The 22,712-nt window shown below is 42.4% G+C and overlaps 1 protein-coding gene across 1 annotated transcript; it reads left to right on the top strand.

Annotated features, from left to right (window-relative positions):
- The first annotated feature begins 2,419 nt into the window (after positions 1-2,419).
- On the top strand, positions 2,420-21,923 carry MAP3K8 (mitogen-activated protein kinase kinase kinase 8). The gene is made up of 9 exons (XM_052805187.1): positions 2,420-2,512; positions 5,393-5,517; positions 6,435-6,795; positions 9,609-9,773; positions 11,282-11,543; positions 14,180-14,286; positions 17,982-18,134; positions 18,759-19,005; positions 20,531-21,923. Exons 2-9 carry the CDS (start codon positions 5,483-5,485, stop codon positions 20,662-20,664), a joined length of 1,464 nt encoding a protein of 487 aa, XP_052661147.1. The 5' UTR covers positions 2,420-2,512; positions 5,393-5,482; the 3' UTR covers positions 20,665-21,923.
- The last annotated feature ends 789 nt before the right edge of the window (positions 21,924-22,712 follow it).

Below are 22,712 nucleotides of genomic sequence, written 5' to 3'. Positions count from 1 at the left end.
CCGGCGTAGCGGGCCGCCCCCGGGTTGCCGGCGCGACGTTTCCCGCGCCGGGAAGGGCTGTTGCTGCCGCCGAGGCGCGCGAGAGCAGGCAGCTGCCTGGTCTGGCGTGAGGGAGCAAACCTAACTGGCCGGGCCCGGCCCACGGCGTGTGGGTACGGGCAGCTGCCTGTTCCAGGCAGAGGGAACAAACTGAGCTTGCCAGGCCGGGTCCGAGGCGTGTGGGTGCGGGCAGCTGCCTCCCCTGTGTGAGGAAGCACACGGCGGCCGAGGCGTCCTGCGTGCCCAGCGGTCACCCCCGGCATGAGCCCCCCCCAGCCGCGGGCGGGAGGGTGAAGGTGGGCGTGGAGGTGAACCTGAAGGGGCCGATGGCCAAGATGGCAGGGGCCGAATGCGGATTTTGGCAGACTGGCAAGTTAAGAAGGGGAAGTAAAACGTTTGGCTGGTCCCATGCCAGGGATGTGAAAGCAAGAGTTACTGTAGTGAAGGCAGCGGGGTCAGAAAGGCAGCGGTTGGGGCACAGAGCTGCAGGGTGCCCGGGAAGTAGTCGTTGGCCTACAGCACGGTTCCCCAGGTATGGACTGAAGAAGACGTCTTTTTCTTTAGTATTTAAAACCAAGTCATTTGTGTAAAACTTGTGGGCGCATCTGTAGCGTGTGTTAGGGGCCATGTGGCTACTTTGTGCGTTAGCAGGTCTTCACTACAGAGCTATATTCTTGGTAGCCTAGTAAGTCAGGGTCTGTAAGTAGTTGCTGTGACCTGATTATCTTGGGTTTGTATCCCAGGATGATCCTAAAGACAGAGAGTAGATTGCTTTTAAAATACTGCATTTCAGTCTATATCCTACGTACGTATGCCATGGAGCAGAAACTCGTGTTTCCTCCATCTCTCCATGGCGACTTTCTGCTGGAATCCTATGACTTGTCCTTCCTGTATTCATTGATGTGGATAGAGAGAAACTCCTCCTCTTTTCCCCTTTGAAGCTGCTCTAAAAGAGGAAAATGGTTTCATTAAAATTAATTGTGGGTTTAGGAAAACTAATAACCCAAGCAAGTTCCTGAAAGAGGATGCCTAAGGTATCCTAGTGTGAGAGCTGCTACATGTTAAGGATGTGTTGTTACTCAGCCTTAACCTCCCACTTTCAAGGTGTTGCCAATTCCACCCTCTCCTAGCCCCGGCCTCTCTCCTTTTTACCTACCTGTCCTGTGGCCTACCTTCTTCCTCAATCTCCTTCATTTCCTTCCTCTGTTTTTTCTTCCTTTAATCATCTTCAACTTTCTTGCATTTTTTCACAGATGTTTCTTAGCAAATGCTAGTGCAGTTGTAGTAGTGCAATTGAACAAGGTCAGACTCAAAAAAGAAGACACTTACTTCTTTATGGAGGTTTGGCAATGTATTTATCATCTGTATATTTTGGAGAAGAAACAATGTGCAAACAGGTTAATCCTGCTAGCAGTGTTCCACATACTAAGTTACGATGCTAAGGAAAACAAAAATCAGGTAGTGAGTCTGTCTGAGTCCCCGCACATTTCAGAACGTTGTTTGTGCCATGCTTTGGACAATTTTGAACAACATGGTAGAGGTAGCAGACATATAACCTTTAAACAAGGGAGTCAGTATGTCTGGATAATATAAACAGAAAAGGAGTTGTATGTACTGATAACAAACACTGAGGCCTAAGGTGGGTGTTTGTCCTGAAACTTTATAGTGAAAGTTGTGCCATTGACTTCAGTAAGCAAATAGTCATTATAGTGCAGATAATAAACAGAAAATACAGCTCGTGTCTCGTGAGACCTTGAGACAGGTTCAACTCATCAGCTCCTAGTGCTGCGGCAACTGGTTTTGGTGATCAAGAGGTGCCGCTTCTCTCCTTAAAAACTCATTCACTGAAGAGGAGCTATTGGGCAGCACGGTCCCGCAAGAGTTCCTGCCTTTTGGGTGAGAAATAAAACATAGTCCTGCCCAATTTTAGCAATCGCCAAACTCGCGCTACTGTCTCCTGGAGTACTTTAGTCCTACTGCCACTAACAAATCCTTCACGTTGTTGCCCTAAATTCCACCGGAGTTTCAGCTTAAGTTTTTTTTTTCAGACAACGCTTAAACTAAGCGTGTGTCGGAAGCTGCCGGCAGCCCCCCTAGATGCGCCTGGGAACACGAGGGGCTGTGGGAAAGGGGTTCGCCGATGCCGCCAGCCAGTGACACGCAGTGACCGCCGGGGACGTGCCGGGGCACGACGAGAGCGCTCGCCGGCATCAGGGCAGAGCCGGGGCCGCGCTTCCCCCCCGCCGGCCGCCCGCCCCGCTCTGCGCCCGGGGCCGGGCGGCGCTCGCTCCCGCCTTCCAGGAAACCGAAATAGAAACCCCGGCCGGAGCCGCCCCGGTTGCCCGCCCCCGGCCAGGAGCGGGCGGCGCTACCTGCGCCCTTCCCCGCCCCCGGGAGTTTCCCGCGGGACCCGGCCGAGCGGCCCCGGCGCTGGCTGCGGGCGGGCGGCGCGGCCTCTCCCGGCGCCCCTCGGGTAAGTGGGGCCGGGGGGAGCCGGACTGGGGGCTGCGCTGGGGAGAGGCGCTGGGAGAGACGGGACGGGACGGGACGGGACGGGGCTGCCTCGCCGCTCGCCCTCCAGCCCGGCCGGCTGGCAGCAGGGGATGGGCATGGGGATGCAGGGGGTTATAGCTGGGCAGGTTCCTGGCTGCCCTCAGCCTTCTCGACAGCCCCCGTTTGATCTCCAGCACCTGTGCTGTCCGCCGAGGGGGGCTGCAGGGCGGGCAGGGGGGCACTGCAACACCTCCCTGCTGGAGGTGAACTTTCTGCCACTGTCAGCGATAGGGGGTTTGGCTTTTTCGTGGTTTTTGTTGCTGGTGGTTTTTTTAATTTTTCCCAAGTAAAAATCCGAAATGACATAGAAGTTGAAATTGTCGATATTTCTTGTCCCTTAACAGCAGAACTGTATTTCTAAGGGATTGCGTTTTTCAAGGTCTGTCGATAACCTTTCTTAAAAGCAAATAAGGACTTTTTTTCATCACTGGTGGACAATTACTTGCCGCTTAGACCAAAAAATTATTCCCTAAAAGCAGCACAAGAAATCTTTATTATGGGTGTGTGATTGTGTTAAGCCAGTCTGTGCGGTTTTTGGTTAGGGTTTTTTATTATTATTATTATTATTATTATTTATTTTTATTGTAGGTTTTGTTTGGTTTTTTGTTTTGTTGATCCTTGACACAGAAAAGTCCCCCAGGAGCTCAGAAGTCTGGTATCCAGTTGCTTGTATTTTAATATGGTGGATATAAGGATGCTCTCAAGCAGCATACGTCTCAGAAAAAGGGGTTTAAGGAAAAGCTACTCGTGATAAATAGAGAAGTAAACTCTTGGCTTGCAGATTACTCATGTGATGATGTTGAAATAATGGCAGAACTGGAGAAAGAGTCTTGTGCTTTAGCAACTGACTTAAGTGCTTACGTTTAGTTTTATTTTCCTACTGTAGGCAAAAACAGTTTTTTAACTGAGAACCTAAGTAAAGCATACTTAGTGATGTAATTTCTTCATGTACCTGCATTGTGCAGAATGATTTAGAACATTAATTGGCTGCCCACCACACATACTAGGGTAGGATTTTAGGGATAAAAAGGAAGAATGAATTCCCTGTTGGCAAATGGACACCTTTTTAGTGGTGGAAATACAATGTAATAACATAAATTGCTGCATAATTTAAAAAAATCAGCTTTACGTAGTCTGGACACTGCTCTCCTTATGTAAACACTTAGTGTTTAGAATTTGCTAGATAGAGGGAAAATGCAGCTTTTCACAAGCACTAAAAGCACAGAACCAAGAACACACAGGTTATAGTCACTTTTTCTTGTTATTCAGAGCTTTTTGGGTAGTAGTGAAACTGTCAAGAATATTATTAGTATTGTGCTGTAGTTTGGGAACATTTTGAGGAACGGAACAGAGCTGGCACTTTTGGAAAGCTGCATTTGCTCTAAACTGTACAGATGCCTTACACATGAAAATGTTATCAGAGAGTGAATTAGTTAAATCATGGTACGTACTTGTCTTTATCCACAAAAGACTAGAGCATCTAGAGGCTCATGTTTTTCTTCAGAAAGTCCCTCAGGACTAGTTTCTAACTTTACCTGACTACACATGCAGTCTCTCAGTTCCTTTTATGACTGGACTGTTTCTTTTCTCTCCACCCCCACTAATTCAGCACCAAAAAAAAAAAAAGCGCAATGAGTAAAAGTCCTGCTGTGGGGAAAAATAGAAATCTCCTTTATAATAAAGAGTAAACACTTTCAGGCTTTGTTAACGGCCTTTAGCTTGGGCATAGAGCAGGAAGATGGGATGCTAGGGGTTAGAAAACACTCCTGGCATCTTTTATTTCTTGTGTAGGTTGGAAAAAACTGACCTCTGTCAGCACCCCAGATACAAAGCCTGGCTGCTCCCCGCTTGAGTAGTGCTAGCGACCGCAAGGTTTCCTACCCGGCTGCCCTAATGCTAGAGGTGCTGTCAGGTTGACTTGAGGCTGGGTGAACTGTGTAGAGTGCTGGTGAAAGTCACTCTGTCCGTCTTGGGGGGACAGGGGGGCAGGGTCCTGCTCTGCCACCGTCACCCCAAAGGTTTGAAAAGGAGCGCGTTGCACTGCAGGCACTCCCCTTGCCTTTTCCTATGTTGCATCTGCTGAGCTGTCCTGTCCTGCCTTTCGAACTCGCAGCACGTGGTCTCAGTTTCTTTGCCAAATCAGCTGCGTCATTTTACTCCGTTTTCTTCAACGTTAGAGCTGACGTAAATTCTCTAACCCATGAGAAATATGTGCCACAGAGCTTCCACGTCCTTGCGGGGAGGGTAAGAAAGATAATGATCATAACCAGAAACTGTACCTGGGTAAATGGCATTGCTTCATGGCCTCAGGGGACCGAGTCTGCTGCTTGTCCTTGAGATAAATAAGTTGTGCTTGCTGCTTTTCTTTTTTCCTTTTTTTTAAGTATCTTTTTGTCTGGTTGTTATCTTTTGCCCAGAATAGATGGTTGCAGTGGATTATGAGAAAAGGAAGTGAGACCTCTCTAAATAGGGCATGGTCTACTCAGTTCTGCTAGAGGAAAAGGAGATCCTTTTCTTCTTTGCTACTAGCAAGCATGAGGCAGGGAGAATAAAACTGAGGACCTAATCATGGAAAAAACTATTTTTCACTACTACTTGGAAATCTGGATGATATACAGTAGCTTGAATCTTTTGTGAGCTGTCATCGTTTTCTGCAGAAAAATCCCCTGTTATCTCAGCCTTGTGATTACTAGTTTTTCTTTCCGTGAAGCCTGTGAAGCAAATGATCATATGAGTATAAACCAGTCTTTCTGCCTGAGCTGGTATGCCATGGCTTTTTTTGTTTTGCTTTTTTTAATAGACTGCTACAGAACACTGTGAAATTATCATCGGTGGTAAATACAGGTTCAAGAAACATGATGACTTTAGGGATTATATTGAGACGTTTTTGATGGGTTTGTGTGATGTAACCAGGATAAATACAAGGTAAGTGCTGTAGACATTTACATGTTGAAAACTATTTGTATAAGTATTTTAATGACTGACGATGCATATGTTTTTAACTTGAATAAAGTAACTCTCTCTGGCTTAATGTAGGAACCTGGGATGGGAAGGGACTTCTTGGGATATTGAACCAAGTTTCTTGTAGTGAAAGTCCGCTTCAGCAAAATGGTCAAGATTTACCTTAAAAAGTTATTGTTAGGACTAGCGAGGGCAGAACAAACTGCTGGAAACTGCTTCAAAAGGTCTTTGCTTTTGTGATAACTCCATTTCTGACTTTCTTCTGAAACTGGTGAAAATTTCAGTTCAAGTCTAGTTCTGATCAGTTATTTTCAAAAAAGATGGATCGTGTATATCAGGTGGTGACTTGTGCTTTATGCAATGATACTAACAGATGCTTATTGCTAGTGAAATGATCTTGCTCCATGACCTTCTCATCTTTCTGGACACATCACATAAATTGCTCATAAAAACTTGGGGAAAAGCTAATTGAGTACATTTATATCCCTCTTTGTCATTAATTTCCAAATAATAAATTCCTTCATTTGTATTGAGGGTGCTCCTTCATTTTTGCATATCCAGCAAAGTAGAACTAGTATGTGCTTCCTTACTGTGCCAGTTCCTCTAATGAAAAGCTTTATCAAAGTAAATTCCAGGAATGAATGACAGGGGAGGTTCACTAATAACTTCTAAATAAAATTTCACTAGCAGAGAGTTTTCCTCCATTTCCTCTTCACCCAGTCTACTAATTATGATTTTCTTCATAATACAAATTAATAATTTTAAATCTAACTGTATAATGATGAGCTGTCTATCACCCTGATCACTTCTTTTCATTCTTACTTTGCTAAAACAAATTTAGGTGAAAAATGTTTTCAGATTTGTTTGTTTTTTTTTTTCAGGAGTGGTTTTGCAAAGTGGACAGTAATGGAGTATATGAGCACGGGTAGTGATAGCAAAGAGGAGATTGACTTGTTGCTAACTAATTTAAATATGTCTGAGGTGATAGACATCATGGAAAACCTTTATCCAGGTGGAGACCTTGCAGTCTATGAAGACAGCTTGATTACAATGTGTGAAGAGGCAAATCAAAATGAAGAACGTGCGGAATCTTTACTGTTTTGTGAAAGGGAGGTTTCTTTGATGTCCTCTGTCAAATATGGGACTGTGGAAGACCTGCTTGCTTTTGCAAATCAGGTGTCTAACACTTCAAAACAATTTAAAGGATGCAGACAGCAAGAATCTGGAATCCTTTTGAATATGGTATGTCTCTCTTCTTTTTACTTGAAAATTAGTAGACCTTAGGAGTTAGAAGTTTTTAGCGAATCTAAACAAAGATCACCCCCAGTCCCAGGAGTAACAGTCAGGCTGTTGTTCTCTGCGCAAATCTGGGACTGGAGGGATCTCTGAGGTCATCAAGTCTAGGCCCTGCAGTCTCAGGCAGCTATGGAGAAAGGTCTGTTGTTCAGGAAGATCCACTCTATGTTGCCTCTTGGGATCCCTGGAGATTAGAAAACATTTCCCAACATTGAATACAAACTTGAGATGCGCAGTAAAAAAGCAAAAGCCACAACTATGATGGCTTACAGGTTTGGGAAATGGTAAGGGTTTTCTAGTGCCTTGCGTTCATGCAGTAAAAAGAGTTCATTATGCAAAACTCCCAATAAAAGTCTAGCATCTGTTTTGGTATATTTACTGAATTCACTCTCTATGCACAAAATGTAAAAAGTAGTAATGTAAGGAGAAAAAGCATATAGTATCAACTGTGACTTTCAGAATTAACAGTATTATGTAATATCACACACTGCTAAACTCAAGTATAGGTGTGTTGCTTTGAGATATGTTCATTTTTTCCCTAAAATGGTTGGTGTTCTACAAGCGTCTGTAGATGTTAGTGTCATTGGACTTCTGTTTAAAATCAGTTGCTCTGGAAACAAATCAATTATGAAATGGAAGTTTATTCATATATGTTTGTGCTGCTGCTTTATTTTCTTAAGATGTTTTCTACATCTATCATCTAAAATATCTTGCATGTAACATTTTATATGTGAACATTGGTTGCTTGAGGCTTACTGGTTACTGAGTTGTGAAATAGCACAGGGTATTGCTTTATTTTGATTTGGAGGGAACATTGCAGTATTGCAAAACAGTCACTTTTCAACTCTGTAACACTGAAATGACACTTACTAATATTAAATGTTTCCTATACTTAGGACAGACACTGTTCTACATACTCGTGGTTATTTTGCTTGCATATTGTTTCTACAGATGCATACAATTGGTATGAACCAAGTACTATGAGGTGCATGTGATCCCATTAAGCAACTGAGGATTGGAGGCAGGGCATTACCTGTACATGCATTTCAGCGGGTGCATCTACACTGTAAATATCTACAGCATTTTAGTTAGGATCAGGAGTGTTTCTGATTGCCTGGTTACCCCCACTGACTGCACCATGGCTCGCGTCATGAAGGGTCTTGGAGCGCACAAGCTGGACTTCTTTCAGTTGAAACTGAACTGCAGGATGTGTTACAGCCACAGATGAGCATTCACTGCATAGGACCAGGCTAGGAACTAGTCCTGAAAGCCTCCTGAAAATGTGAATAGTGTGGTGGCTGTTACTCTCTTGCTCTGCAAATCCGCTCCACTCGGTCTCTGTTACTTTCCAGGATAAGTGTAACCTATGTGGATTATCTAGTCTCAACCCCTTGAAATGCAGAAGTGAGCAGGCGAGATGTACAGATTGCTAGAGTTTTTACCTTGGTTCCGATAAGTAGAGGGGAGGGTCATTCTGCATATCCTAAGCAAAATACTTTTAATAAAAAGACACTCACCCCCCAACAGTTCAGAACTTATCCTCCTGAAAATTAAGAACTTCAAAGAATTAACTTATTTCATGTAAATACTAGTCACAAATTACAGTTTTAGCAGTCAAGAAGATACTTTTCTCATTAAAAAACATGAAGGTAGTTAAAGCACAGAAAGATTATGTGCATTACCTCTTAAAAAGAAATCTAAACCAAATAATTTTCCTAATATGCTGTTATCTTAAAAAGGGTAGCTGAAGAGCTGAGTACGTGAGGCCATGTGACAGACATGAAGTGATAATATCCTTGATCTGCCTTTACATATCTTCAAGAATCTCGATAAAGGAGCAGTGAACAGGTTAATGATATTCAAGATATGGACAATACTGTATATCCCTGAATTAATTAGAAGCATATTCTTAGGAAATATTACTAATTCTTTAGCTGAGAGAATACTAAGAGACTGAAGAAATGACATCAAACCTCAAGCAGTACTCACATGGCTGTACTTAGGAGTTTGGTCTTTCTCTGTCATGTGCAGAGGGAGGGAGCTGTTTCGGAGGAAGATTTAGAGCAAGATACTGACTTAGATGCTCTGAATCGCTTCCTGGAGCAACCCTCTTCGCCTTGTTGACGGTATAGAGAACCAAAGCTCCCAACATTACCCACCTAAAGCAGATGGTGTGCTCTTTTTTTTTTTTTTTTTTTTTGAACTACAGTATAAAACTAGAAGGTGGCTGGTAAAATTGCAGCAGACTTCTTCAACCTTTTACTAAGCAGCAGAAACTCTGATACAGGATGGAAAATTAAAATGTGTTCCCCTAGCAGTACATGTGATATTAGGAAATGCTGAAACTCTTGCTCACATTGTATAAGATAGCCTGTGAGTAACAGGTATGTGGCATAACAAGTTAGCAGATTACAGGAAGGACAAACATGTGCAGGTAAACCTAATAACAAGAGGTGGGTAATTTCATTAATCCAGCTGCTGTTTTTGTTGTTTCATGACAATTAATTGCAACTTACACTTTGTAAATTAGTCACTGGAGAGAAACGTGGATGCCTGGGCTATGAATGAATGCCACACCTCACATGCTGTTCCCATTTGGCGTTTCTAAATAAAGACTGCTGAACAGATCGCATGCATCATGCACATATACAAATGATTTTTTTTTTTCCCACCACATGTATAAAATTAATCAGGCTTAAAGTAGTTTTAACTTCATTGCGATTTTTTTTTTATTATTATATTTTTATTTAACTCCACAGATCACACCCAAGAATGGGCGCTATCAAATTGACTCGGATGTGCTCCTGTTTCCATGGAAGCTGACTTACAGGAACATTGGCTCTGATTTTATTCCTCGGGGAGCTTTTGGGAAGGTGTACTTAGCCCAAGATAGAGAAACCAAGAAACGAATGGCATGCAAACTGGTATGTTAGTTCAGTAGTTTTATCTCTGAGCAAATATTGTACGACACAGTACATACACTATATTTTCAAATATGTCTGCATCAAATTCCACTGTTAGGCTGGTGATCATCTTGGTTTTGTTGGCCTACACAAGGTAGGAAAAATCCATGTATTTAACTGTTAACTTGTTTTAATTTTTTGTCTCTGAGACTGCAAAAGTTTCAGCATTTTGAGAGTATCTGGAAGTATGTGTAACTGCCATGTGGGCAGGCCTGCTGTGCTGTGGGGGTAGAAGTATTTCTACTTGTCCTGCTGTACTCACGGCAGTAAAATATCAGCATGAGGTCACGTCCCTGCTGAAGGTGATAGCAAAACCCTGTTGCTGCAGATGGTTTTAGGATCTTGTGCTTTCACTGGGGTCTTCAGACATAAGTTTTCTTTACTCCAGTGCCATTAATGTCCCTGAGAGCTCAGCTTAAGTGCAACTCTTATTGTGTTTTGGGCACTGACTGAGCATAAGGTTGTGAGACATTTCAAGAAAACTGCTGAGCACTTCCCTATTTTTATACATACCAACATTTTCTTTCAACTTTACCTTTCAACATACTATTCTGAACTGAACAGTAAATAGTTAGGGCCAGTAAAAGCTCAGCTGGGACACTGCTCTATATGCCCCCGCTCATGAGTAAAGCACGTGCATTACTTCTGTATGGGAAAGAGTTGGGAAGGCTGTTGTATGTCCTATTGCAGCCGGTGTATCCACATGGGGACAGATTTAGTTTGCCACTCCTGCATAACTCATTGCAGAATTAAAGCTTCCTAATGTTTCTGAAGATACAAAAAGTATTTCTCATTGCAGTAAAAATGTTAGTCTCTTATTTGGTTCACAGCCACAAATCTGAGGGAAGGAGAATAAAAAGAGTGGTAGTAGCCTTTCCATGTCTAAGCAAACACTGCTTTTTATTGTCTTAGCAATCTGCTATCAGGACTTTTTAAAGAAATACAGTGCTGCCAGTTGCTCACTTTAAAGCAGGTTTCATTTCTTGTAAGCCATAAAACAGTGCTAATAAGGATTGAATTGAGGTCAGTAATGGTCCTGACCATGATTAGTCTGTAGACTTTGCTGAGCACTGCAAGCACTGATCCACGTGTCAGACGGGTGTATAGTTCTGGTAGAGCAGATGAGACTGCACAAAGCTAATGGAAAAAGCAGCGGGATTTTTATCTCCTTCACCAGGAAGTTTGCACAGAGCTTTTACGTAACCACTGGATTTTGACAGGAATAACTCTTGCTACATCGCTTTTTCTGGAAGATTGCACTTTTTATTTGGGCATGATTCCAAAAACTCTCTCAACTTTAAACTGGAAAGGAAGAACAAGTCACAGGATCAAAATAAAGCTCCGTATTTTAACAAGTGCATAGGAATGCTTTGCTTCCTTCTTACATTTTAATCTACAGGATAACTAGTGTTAGTGCAGATAACTTGTTTTTTGAGCTGTTTTTCTGTGGTTTTGTTTCAATATCCTAGGTCCCAGTGGAACAGTTCAAACCATCAGATGTTGAAATACAGGCATGTTTCCGTCACGAAAACATTGCTGAATTATACGGTGCTATTTTGTGGGATGAGACAATCCATCTCTTTATGGAAGCCGGAGAGGGAGGATCTGTCATGGAAAAGCTGGAGAGTTGTGGTCCTATGAGAGAATTTGAAATCATTTGGGTGACAAAGCATATTCTGAAAGGACTTGACTTTCTCCACTCCAAGAGGATTATCCACCACGATATCAAACGTATGTGTGTGGGATTCTTTGGGGTGCTTTCTGGTCCAAGCTGGGCTGGGACTCTGGTGGAGAGCCTGGGACTGAACTGGGGTGCATAGCTTCGCATCTCTGGGAGGATGGATAATGCTTAACAAATGACAAGGTCGGGTTCTGGAGATAATCGTTATTTACACTATTTATTAATTCACTGCAGTGGAGAGGATGATTCGAAAGTCATAGTTCCTTTGCCTTTCTTGAGCAATTCAATTTGAAATAAAAACCTAAAGAAAATGAGCGAAATTATCAGTCTGTGTTAAACCAGAAGTTTCCCTCTTTCCATGTAAATTCATCCTGAGTGCTTCTGTGCCCACCTTCCGCTTGCACCTTCTTTTAGGTTTTATGTTTCTGCGTGGCTGTTTCTCAGTTTGAGACACTTTGGAACTAAATACCTAATTTGTACTGTTTTTTTCTTTCAACAATTACTGCAAATTTTACTATATATTCGCTTTTAAAAAGCTCTGAGTATTAACAGGTATAAATAATTGAAACATATTGATACTAAACCTAAATTAAATACATTAGTATTAAATTGTTTTAAAATTTAATTTTAATGCATTACATTTAATTTAATATCAAATACTGTTTCTCCCAGCACCACCTACCCCCACAGACAGGTAAATTCTGCCTTTCTGGTAACAGTGCTTCTAATGAAGACTTGCCTCTTCTCTGAGTTAATTTTTTGCTGAACTTGAGGGCTTAAAACAGAAATATTCAAACTGAAGTGTTACAATAAATAGTTGACAGAAGACAGTTATCAAGAATTGCTAAATTTTTATCTCAGTTTTGCATTACTTTTAGTTAATGTGGGTCAGTACTTTAGATGTAAGCCTTTGAGATTCTGACAACTATAAAACTGCTTAATTTTTCCCTTAGTTGTGCTTTCTCACTTGTAGTAAGAGTGTTTCCTATGGGTTTACTGTAATTGACAGTAACAATAACATTATTAAAAGGTTTAAAAACCAAATCAGCCAAAACCCAACCTACAACATCTACATAGTGGATAGGAGAACCATCCCATTGTGAATGTGGTGGATGTGAGCGCATTTTGCTTTTTCCAGCCTTTTTCTGCGTTACTGGATGCAGGGCAGCAGCTGAGGCAGAGGTGCTTGGGTGCAAACCCCGGCCACGCTCCTGCCTGCAGGGAGCTGTTTTGTTCGAGGGGGTGAGCTGGGTAACCCTGGCCCTTAATGGCAGTCGTACCCACCACCTGGCGAGGTGGCCTCTGCTTGAGGGAGATGAGGTGTGTGCTTTCGCCCATCAGGTGGAATCGATAGAAGAGGCTGTTTCCCAAACATCTCTGATTTCATCCTTACTGCATTTTGAGTCTGTCCTGCTGACGCAGGAGGCAATGGGGATTTTACTGGGAAGAAGACTGCCCTGAGCCAGGAAGGGGAGGAGGACTTTCTGTTGGTTCTTAGGAGCAGCTCAGTGCTGCCACTCACTTTAACCCTTGGTTGGAAAGCAGTTAAATTGAAGGTTATTTGGTGGGGGAAACTTTAGCCCAAAACCAGCTAAAGCTGGGGCTGGGTGCAGTCCCAAACAGGCAGCAGAGCTTGCTGCACTGTCGCAGTGTGGCCCTCTGCACTGTCCTTTATGTGGTGTTTAAAATCCGTATCTTCAAAGGTATCCCTAAAATTACACCTTTATTTCTGTAGTTTTGTAGCACTGGTTAGGAGGCAGGTATGTGAAGGATTGCTTCAGGAACCAGTACTGCTGAAATCAAGTCTGTGTCTTCTCACTGGGTGGGCATGGTGGGCACTGTCAAGATGGAGAATGACCCACAGTTTCCTCTGGGAGAAGATGTGTTTCTGTTGTGTAACTTGGAGACTTCATTTGTTCTTGTCTTCTGAAATGGCAAACAAGAATTTCTCAAGGTTTACATGCAGTACTACCTTCATAAATATTTGATCAGAAATACAACTGCAAAGAAAGCCCTCTGAGCACAAAGTTGTGCCTTAGGCAGAGTTTTATGAAGGAAAGTGAATTAAGCTCCTAGATATTGCAGCAATTTGGTGGGAGTTTGGAAATCCCTGTCTTGTATTACTTTTGTAGCCATAGTCTTGTCCTCTGTCATCATGCTGAGCTGCTGTTGCTGACTGCTGCAGGAAACTGGTGTGGCTGCTGTGGAGGGGCCTCGGTTCCTCTCTACTTCTGTCTTCATTTAAATTGTTAGTGTAGAGAAACCGCTTGGTGACCAACAGTTATGTTGTTTATAGCCAGACCCGCACAGCATGCTCTCCACCTTGGAGACCATTAAACGTCTTCAGAGCAAGCCTCACTGCACTGAGGTGCCTACCAATCTTCCACCTTCCTCCCTTACCCTCAGCCATTTTTTCTCTCTCTCTTTTTTTTTAAGCTAGGAAATTCTCCAAATGTTGATTCTTCTTTTACGTAAACCAGTCTAGGTTGATTTTTAAGATATGATTTAAAATTGGACCCAGTTGCTAACAGATCCGTTTTCGCTAGGAGAAGTACTGTGTTGTCTATAGAAACTGGTTGTGCTAATCTCCCTTTTCAGGCTTACATCCAAATGAAACTGGCACGTTGTAAAATAAATGCCTAACATGCTAGAAACTTAAATGTTGCCATTTTTATTTTTCTTTTAGCAAGCAACATTGTCTTTATGTCAACTAAGGCTGTTTTGGTGGATTTTGGCCTAAGTGTTCAAATGACTGAAGACATTTACTATCCCAAAGACCTTAGAGGAACAGAGGTAAGAAGCTGGAGGGACAAAAGTTCTTATATTACTCCCATGGTTGTGATGCTTAGGCTCAAATTTGGAGCTTGAGTGTAGAAGCTTGGGCAAAAGATTTTTATAATAACATCAAAAAGTTACAAACAAACATTAATGTAATCTCAATTATATTTTTATTTTCAACTTGCTGAACAAAGAATCAGGTTTTAGACTTTGAAAGCCATGTCACCTTCTCTGTAGTCCCATTTCTTAGCAATTTCTAAATCTGAAGTCAAAGAGAAATCAGGGTTCACTGAAGTCAAACAAAGGAACAGTACTCTGAGGAGGGTTGTTTGCAGTGGATCAGCTGCTGGTCAGAGACACTTTAGACAGGAATTTGTTCTTTGCTCTAGCAAAGATTTATTCTGAGATACCAGCTATGGACTGGGGTGACCCGCTCAACAGAGTAGTTTGACTCCTCCTTTGAAACTGCAGAAATTAGACCTCTGGGTTTCACTGTCTTTCTAGTCAGGGGAGTAAAGAGCTTACAATGCTTACTATACTGGAAGCAACATGCTTTCTGGCATTTGATGTACGTGCTTTGTGGGGTTTTTTATTTTGGTTTGGTTTGGGTTTTTTTATTTGTTTGTTTAAGGGGGTTTTGTGTGCTGTTAATGAGAATAAGAAAAATGGTGGGAATGAGTTGGAAGCCCTGATAGGGTATTTCCCAAGGATGGAGGTGTGTGTAAAAAGGAAATTTCCAAGTTTGTGGAGCGGACTGGTGATGATCCGCTCCTGGCTGTTGGAGAACAGGCCAAGTTCGTGTTGGTAAGAACAACTGTGAAAAACACTTAATTCTTCATTTAGTAGGAAGAAAATTATTCCACACTGTTGAGCACCTGCAGTCACGTCCTCAGAAAGCGGATAGTCCCCACAACCCTGAAACATGGTGGTGCTTGGTGTTGACTGTCTTGGGGGAGAGGTAGGCAGTCCTCGGAACCAGCAATCCTGCCGTTCCGCCACAGCATTGCAGGCCAGAAGTAAAGTCACAGAGAGAGCGCTGGGAAAGGAGATATTCAAATACCAGTCAAAGACTTAAAGGAACATCATGAATGCTAGTCTATAGGTTTTTCTGCTCACAGTCTTCCTCCTAGGCATCTTCCTCTCCACAGTGCCTGTGTTCAGCCTTGTGGGTTGCCTAATCCAGTCACCCACAAATGCCCTCTGTAGTCTTTGATAGTGCTGGCTTTCTTGATTTTTTTCAAAGTAAGATCTGGACTCCAAAGTCCTCCTAAGTTTTGCACCCTCTATTATGCAGCCTTAAGAAGTGGTGCAGTTGTCCAGGAGTGCTGTGTCTTCACATGGTTGTGCAACCCCTTGTTTGGGCTCTATCACTGCCATGCAGCATTGTGCCTGTGAACTGGATGGTTTCTTATGTCTGGTATTGGTAGGGACTCGTGTCCACAAAGGTAGTGGCAGTTGGAGTTATCTTTCTCCTGTGCATGTTCTCCTCTGGGGGTTTTTATTAGGTTTTATTAGGTTTTTTATTTGCTTCTATAGCACAGAAAGTCTGAATGTAGTGAATCTGCTTTGTGGTTATGAAAATGAATAGTTGCAATTCTGGGCAGAATGATTGAAAGATAGTTAAATTTTGTTTAGTTGGTGTAGCATAAAAAACCTGTGTTTCTGAATAGTGTGTACAAGGCATGCAGCACAATATACCCTGGTTGTGATGAAACTGCTCTGCAGGAAATACTTTTTCTAGGCATTTGCTACACTTTCTCTTACGCTTCTGTCACTTTGTTAAAATATGTAAGCTTCAGTTACAACCATTTGAGGGGAAGAAAAATTCGTCTGCTGAGGTTTATTGAATGTGGAAGGTGTGATTCATTTGCACGAATGCTAAAGTATAACTAGCACAGCATGAAGAAAAGGACTGGTTTTTAGTTAGGTTGTGTCTCTGGTCTGACTGGTAGACCCGTGCCAGCCCAGCAGTAGGAAGGAGTGAGAATGGGAAGGTATCCGGGGCTTGGGCTGCCTACTTTGGTGACAAGAGTCTTAGGCCAGTCTAAATCAGTCTGAAATCATAGCTTTGGTGCACATCTCATTTTTGCTTTTTGTCCCTGTGCAATCAAGGTGCCTCTTGACCATTTTCACACTTGGACTATAACTGCAGACAGGTTCTTGTTCCAGCATCTTTTTTCCTCAGGAAGGCAGCTGCTTTTTGTTTATATAGATTTCACACAAGTCACACTGTATTTGCTAATCACTTTTTTTTTTACAAAAGTAGAAATTCCGTTCTTTGGTCCTTATGAGACTTAAAGGCAGCAGGTGCGGATGCACTTACTCTATCGTAGCCCAGAGGAAAGCAATGGATAGGAGTAAGTAGCAACTGTAGATGCCTGCTGAACCTTTGCACATGCTTCCGATCTGAAGCTCTGTTTGCAGATGTGGTATGTGATTTACTGGGAAATATTCCTCGGAATTTGCGTGATCCCTGCAGCCTTTCTCAATCTGTGGTAGTAAGTAGTCAAACCATGTGGTGATGACTTAACTTCCTGCTCTTGTGTCAGTTAATGGCTTTTAATGTGATTCTTTGTGGCAGGATGACTTGAACTAATTAAAGTTCTGTTTGGTTCCTTTTGAGGGAAATTGAGTGAGGGAAAAGTAGAAACCAGAAGCAAATAGGGCGGCTTGCTAACCTAGTGTGTTGTGGGCTGTGCCCACAGTGTGTTGAAACGTACTCCCTCGGCCGGTGGCAGTGGCAGAGCTGTGCAGGCAGCTCCTGCCAGCTGCGGGGTGTGCCTCCTGCATCCTGCCCATCTCGTTCTCCTCCAGCTGTGCTCCCAGCTGCCTGGAGCTGGCAGGAGCTTCCCACTAGATCCTTCTTCAGGGTCTTGACAAATCCAAACTTTTCAGTGAAATGTTTGGATGGAAACTATTTTGGTTTAGACAAGATTAGAATTTTTGGTTTAAAAAAAGGATGGAAGAGGGATGCTTGCCTTAATAGCTGCCCTGGGGATAACCTGGTGGAAAGGGCATGCAGCAGGACTTAAGAGACCTGGCTTTTAATTTATGCCTTAGACTTGGTTTGTTCCTCACCATCCCATTTCTTAGGATAATACCCCAACATGCAGGTTATTGGATAAGGGGTGGAGAGGAAAAGAGTAAGGAAGACAGGAAGGTGTATATCTGTCAGTTCTGCCCAGAAGAGTTGTATAGTATCCAATGTAACAGGGATTTGAAGAGTGGACTCCTACGCCCAGCTGGCTGGCTAGCAGTGAGGGTCACCCTCTCTCTTTAGCCTAGTGCATGCCCATGTTGTTCAAGCAGAATGGAGCAGTCCTGGCAATACAAACTGGCAATTCAGGCACCTCCTTTTGCTATGAAGGGATGAGGTTCCTGCTACCCAGCTGAACGAAGTAGAGCCATGGCTTGAACCTCAGCCTCTCGCAGCTCAGCTAAGTCCCATAGCCACTGAGCTGTGGCCTGTTTGGGGAGGGCAAACCTGGAATATGACTTTGTCCAGGTGCCAGACCAGAAAATCCCTGTGATTGTGGTAATGTACAGAGCAGAAAAATCTTATTCCCCAGACGGTGCTTGGTCTTTAGGCTGCAGGTATTAGTGGGGTGCATCCCTTCAGAGGGGAGTTTTCCAGATCACAAAATGTAATGATTCATCTTTGCTTCTTGTTTTCGCCTATTGAGTAATCTTTTTTTGACTATTCTTCACAGATTTACATGAGCCCTGAAGTTATCCTCTGCAGAGGCCACACAACAAAAGCGGATATCTACAGCATGGGAGCTACTATTATTCATATGCAAACTGGCATCCCACCCTGGGTGAACAGATATCCACGTTCTGCATATCCATCCTACCTCTATATTGTAAGTGTCCTTAGCAAAGCTATAGCTGAATTTCAGTTGAAGGCTTTCCTGTACTTTTGTTGGGAAAGATCCAGTCATATAAAAACTATCAAAATATTTGTCAGAGAGATGATATCACCCTTTTTGCTTCGGGGGAGGGAGGGAAGAAGTGGGTTTTGATCATTTAGGGGAAGACAGAGACTGAGGTGGTGTCATCTCTGTGGTTTGTGTTACAATTTATAGGCCTTGAGTTTACTGCAAGGGCAGGGTTAGAACAGCGTGAAACTTGATTGAAACAAGCCCATCTGTGTTCTACTTGTCTGTTTTGCTTCAAAGTTGCAGATAAAAACTGGAGCCTGGCAAATATGATTCCCTGGTTCTTCCAGTGTGGTACAGAAATCTGGTGAATTTGCATTGCACCAGACTTTAGGCTTGCTTGGACTTGCTTTGAGTTTTTAAATTTATGATAAAATCTGATTTTAAAAAGGTGGATTTTGTTACATGTTCTTTTCTCATTGATCAGCCCAGCTTAAGGAGGTGATGAGTTTTAAGTGGGGAATTCCCAGACCACTCGTGGTTATCTGTGACTTCCTCTTCCATTGTTTTTGGAATAACTGTTTCAATGGTCTTTTTTTATTCCAACAGATACACAAGCAAGCTCCCCCCTTAGAAGACATTGCGGAAGACTGCAGCACTTCCATGAGAGAGTTGCTAGAAGCAGCTCTAGAAAGGAATCCTAATCATAGGCTGTCTGCAGCAGACTTACTGAAGCATGAAGCCTTACACCCGCCCCCAGAAGAGCAGCCACGGTGCCAGAGTCTGGATTCGGCATTGTTTGAAAGGAAAAGACTGCTTGCAAGGAAGGAGCTGCAGTTGCCAGAAAACATTACAGGTAATGACATCAGGCTTACTTATCTTGCACTCTGTAGATTTTACTTTGTGTCAAAACTTGATTTGAGTGAGTGTTTAGAAACAAACAAAACTCAAAAAGCTTCTGGAAAGACACCAGTAAAACTCCCAATCAGATGAGATCACACCCAGAGCTCATTAAGTGTTATGTAAAACGCCCATTGACTTCAACAGGGGAAGAACTTAGCCTGAATTCTGCAGCTCCGGAAGGGCTGGCTCATGAAAAATCCCTGGTAGTCAGTCATGGCACTTCATGAAGTATAGGTTGCTGTCCCAAATTGCCTTAATTTGCCACAGTGCTACAGATGTTTTATTGATACTAGCAATTTGTTAACAACAACAACAAAAAGGGTCCAACAACTACCACCATCACCAAATCCAACACTTTTTGCTTCCTTAAAGGAAAAGACAGATACAAAACCATGACTGTAATGTCGCTGAGTGTCAGCAGTACAAGCCCTTTATTTTAAAAACAAAAAAGACTGTAGGATAGAACACAGTTTCTCTTGTGCATTAGTAAGTGCTTTATGAAGGATAACACATGAACCAGTTAGGAAGCTCAGTGGGTCCTCAGATAATATCAAGCCCAAGAGAGATTTAGTGCCAGCAACTTGCTAACAGGCTTCAAAATGCTTTTCTTCTAAAATATGTTAGGAGGGTCCTGACAAAAGGCATTTAAGAACTGACCCCAGACAAGTGGTTTATTTGATTGTGATAAGTATTTGAAAAGATATCTATGCAAAGTTTTGGGTGCTGTAATTGTTGCAACAAATCCACTTAACATTTAAATCAATCACAGCCTTTGCATCTATTGATCCTTCGGGGTTTGCCTTGTGGGTGCATAATCCTTTAACTGGCTCAGGACATCTGAATTAATTCTTTTGAAGATGAAAAAATATTTGACCATTAAACTGGAACTTTAGTTTAGGAGCATGAGGTTCCATGACACTCATTATACAAGTATTCAGGGAAGTTCTGCCATTGCAAACCAGGTCTGGTTTCTTCAGACCTTGATTTAAAGGAAAAAAAAATCTGAGACTGATGGTCCCATATTTGTTCTGCATTGTCACACCCAGCGACACAAAGAGGATGTCATCTGTTTAGATGAAAATTCCCCTGTAATGAAGGGGAATTCTCAGCTGTCACAAAGTTAGCAGGATTTTTCTTGCACCAAACTCTCCTTTAGCATTATGGCTCAGAGGATGAGGAAGCTCTGCCTAGCTGTCCCAGCTGATGGAGGTCTTTTTTGAAACAGTTGAACACACTTGCTGTTTTCAGTAGCAAACTGCTTACCTTTCTTTTCCCTAGAGTTGTGGGTTGATTTGTTACCTTTTATTTTATTTTATATGAGGTTTATGTTATATTGTCCTTAAAAATGAAGCTTTCTAAACCACAGATAAATAAAAGCAAATATTAGGCCAATTATTCCAGTAACGTCTACAACCATGAAACTGAACTAGTGTAGCTATTTGTGCAATAATGACATGCTTTGTCTCTTTCCTTTTTAGATTCCTCATTGTGTACCGGGAGCATGGACGAGTCGGACCTGCTAAAGAGGCAAAGATCACTCTATATAGATCTCGGAGCTCTAGCTGGTTACTTCAATATTGTTAGGGGACCACCAGCCTTAGAATATGACTGACTCAGTAACATTTTATGTTGGCAGGTCAGAAGTGGACCTCTACCTCTTAAAACTTGATTTTAAGACTTGATTTTCAAATTTGTACATAAAAATATTGCCATTGTAGGCTGTCAAATGTGAATAGTGTTTAATTGCACAGATGATTAAGCTAAACCCTTAGGGGCTCTGATAAGCTGATCCCAAGCAACGATATTTGTGCGTCTGCTGGTTGACCAACAAGAAGATGGCAAAAAGAACACTGCTGGGAATGTCTTAATCCGGGATATCTTCCTGTGCTGGGCCTTGCACTTTTATAAAACTTGTAATATATGCTTGAAAATACTGCCATGAAAAAAAAAAAAAATTGAGCATGTGGGCTGTAAGATTCAGTCTCTCTGAGTTATCCTTAGAGAAAACCTTCCAAAAAAAAAAGTTCTTGATTTAACTCATCAAAGAATGGTTCAGTCTTGCTCTGTCTTTGAGACTTGGCCAGTCTGGTCATTCTTAATGGAAATCAGGGCCTCCCTTAAGCTGAGCTAATTTCTATCAGTTATCTCTGTAGCCAAAGCATCACTTGGTTACAGATGTGTTTTAACTCTGCATCTTCCCTGGGCTGTCAGAGCTAAGCAGGGCGCTGTCCCCCTTCTCTGTGGGTGGAGGGAATCCTTCACTGGCTATATCGGTTAGCTTTGGGAATAGCGCAGCAAGCTGGCCCTGACAAAGCACGACAGTGATTCCGCCTGCTTCCTATGTTACAGCTACTGCAAGGATATATTGGGTAGTTTTCAAGGGTAGATCAAATGTTATTCCCTATTGGTAACAGTGGGCAGGCTCCAGACTCTTGCTTTTTAATACTTTAAAATTGTACATGTGTATAATTGCCGTGAGTGCTATGGTTTGGAAAGCATGTCATTAGTGACAAGCTGTGTTTATGTTCCTATGGAAATGGAATTATATTGTTCTTGCTGTGCCTCATACATTTGAAACATGATGTTTTGGATGATAGTAAAACTATGTAAACTGCATAGTTCTGTACATCCCATGGGATGAGAATGTAAACTTTTATAAAACTCTCTTTGATGCTTAGGATGACTCTTTATAAGCATTTGTGTTAAAATGGCATACTATGTATGTTGTATACTGAATCTTTTCTGAAGCACAGTCTCTTTTTCGTATGTCTGTTATTTAATGCTGCTCCTGTCTAACACATGACCTTAAACAGATGATTTCTAGTTTGATACTGATATGGTCAAATGAATAAATCCAGCTCAGTGCCTTGAGATGTGGTCACTTTGTTATTTCATCTTTGCAAATGGCATGGGGCTGTGACTGTATTTGGGCCAACCTCCCCTACCATGGCCCAGGTACACCACATGCTGCATTGTTCCACTTATTGGGGAGTTGCGTGAAGGTCCTTGTTGATGGATTTTGGACTCTGGTAACAGACAATGAGTGTTTCTGACAAAATCTTATTCTCAAACCCCAACACTTCTTCTGGACTGCCTGGATGTTGCCCAGTGGTTGTATACAACATGCAGCGCTTCAGTCCTGATGTTAATTGCTGCAAAAAATCCTGCTGGGAATAACCCAACTGCTCCAGTACTCTGTGCAAAATCTCTAGATGACTAGTCGCTTTGAGGACAGCTGTGTAGGGGAACCCTCTTCATATCCATACTGGCTGTAGTGACCAGGATATTTGGGGATCAGACTTTCAGTGTAGCTGACTTAAAGAAAACATGACCTAATGGTTTGGATGCTCACCTTTGCCTTGAGAGACCTGGGTTCAATTTTCTGATCTTTTGCTGATGGCTTTTGATCTTTAATGAGATTCATAGAATTAGTAGGAAGCAGCTTTTCAGGTAACTGGAGGTGGTTTTAAAATCTCTTCCCCAGTTTCCCCTTTATCAAATAAAGGTGTTTATCCCCACCAAATAGTGGCTAGATGTTATGCGAATGCTTATCAAGTGCCTAGATACTTCAACAATGATATCCATGTCAGAATTACAGGCTGCTATGGAATTACATACCATTGCTTGAAAAGTGTTACACTGATTTTTCTTCTTTTATTG

This window comes from Harpia harpyja, chromosome 1 (genome assembly GCF_026419915.1).
Source record: "Harpia harpyja isolate bHarHar1 chromosome 1, bHarHar1 primary haplotype, whole genome shotgun sequence".
NCBI classification, from domain to species: Eukaryota; Metazoa; Chordata; class Aves; order Accipitriformes; family Accipitridae; genus Harpia; species Harpia harpyja.
Note: the sequence above shows the minus strand (reverse complement) of the source record. Positions and strands in the feature narration are given on the sequence as shown.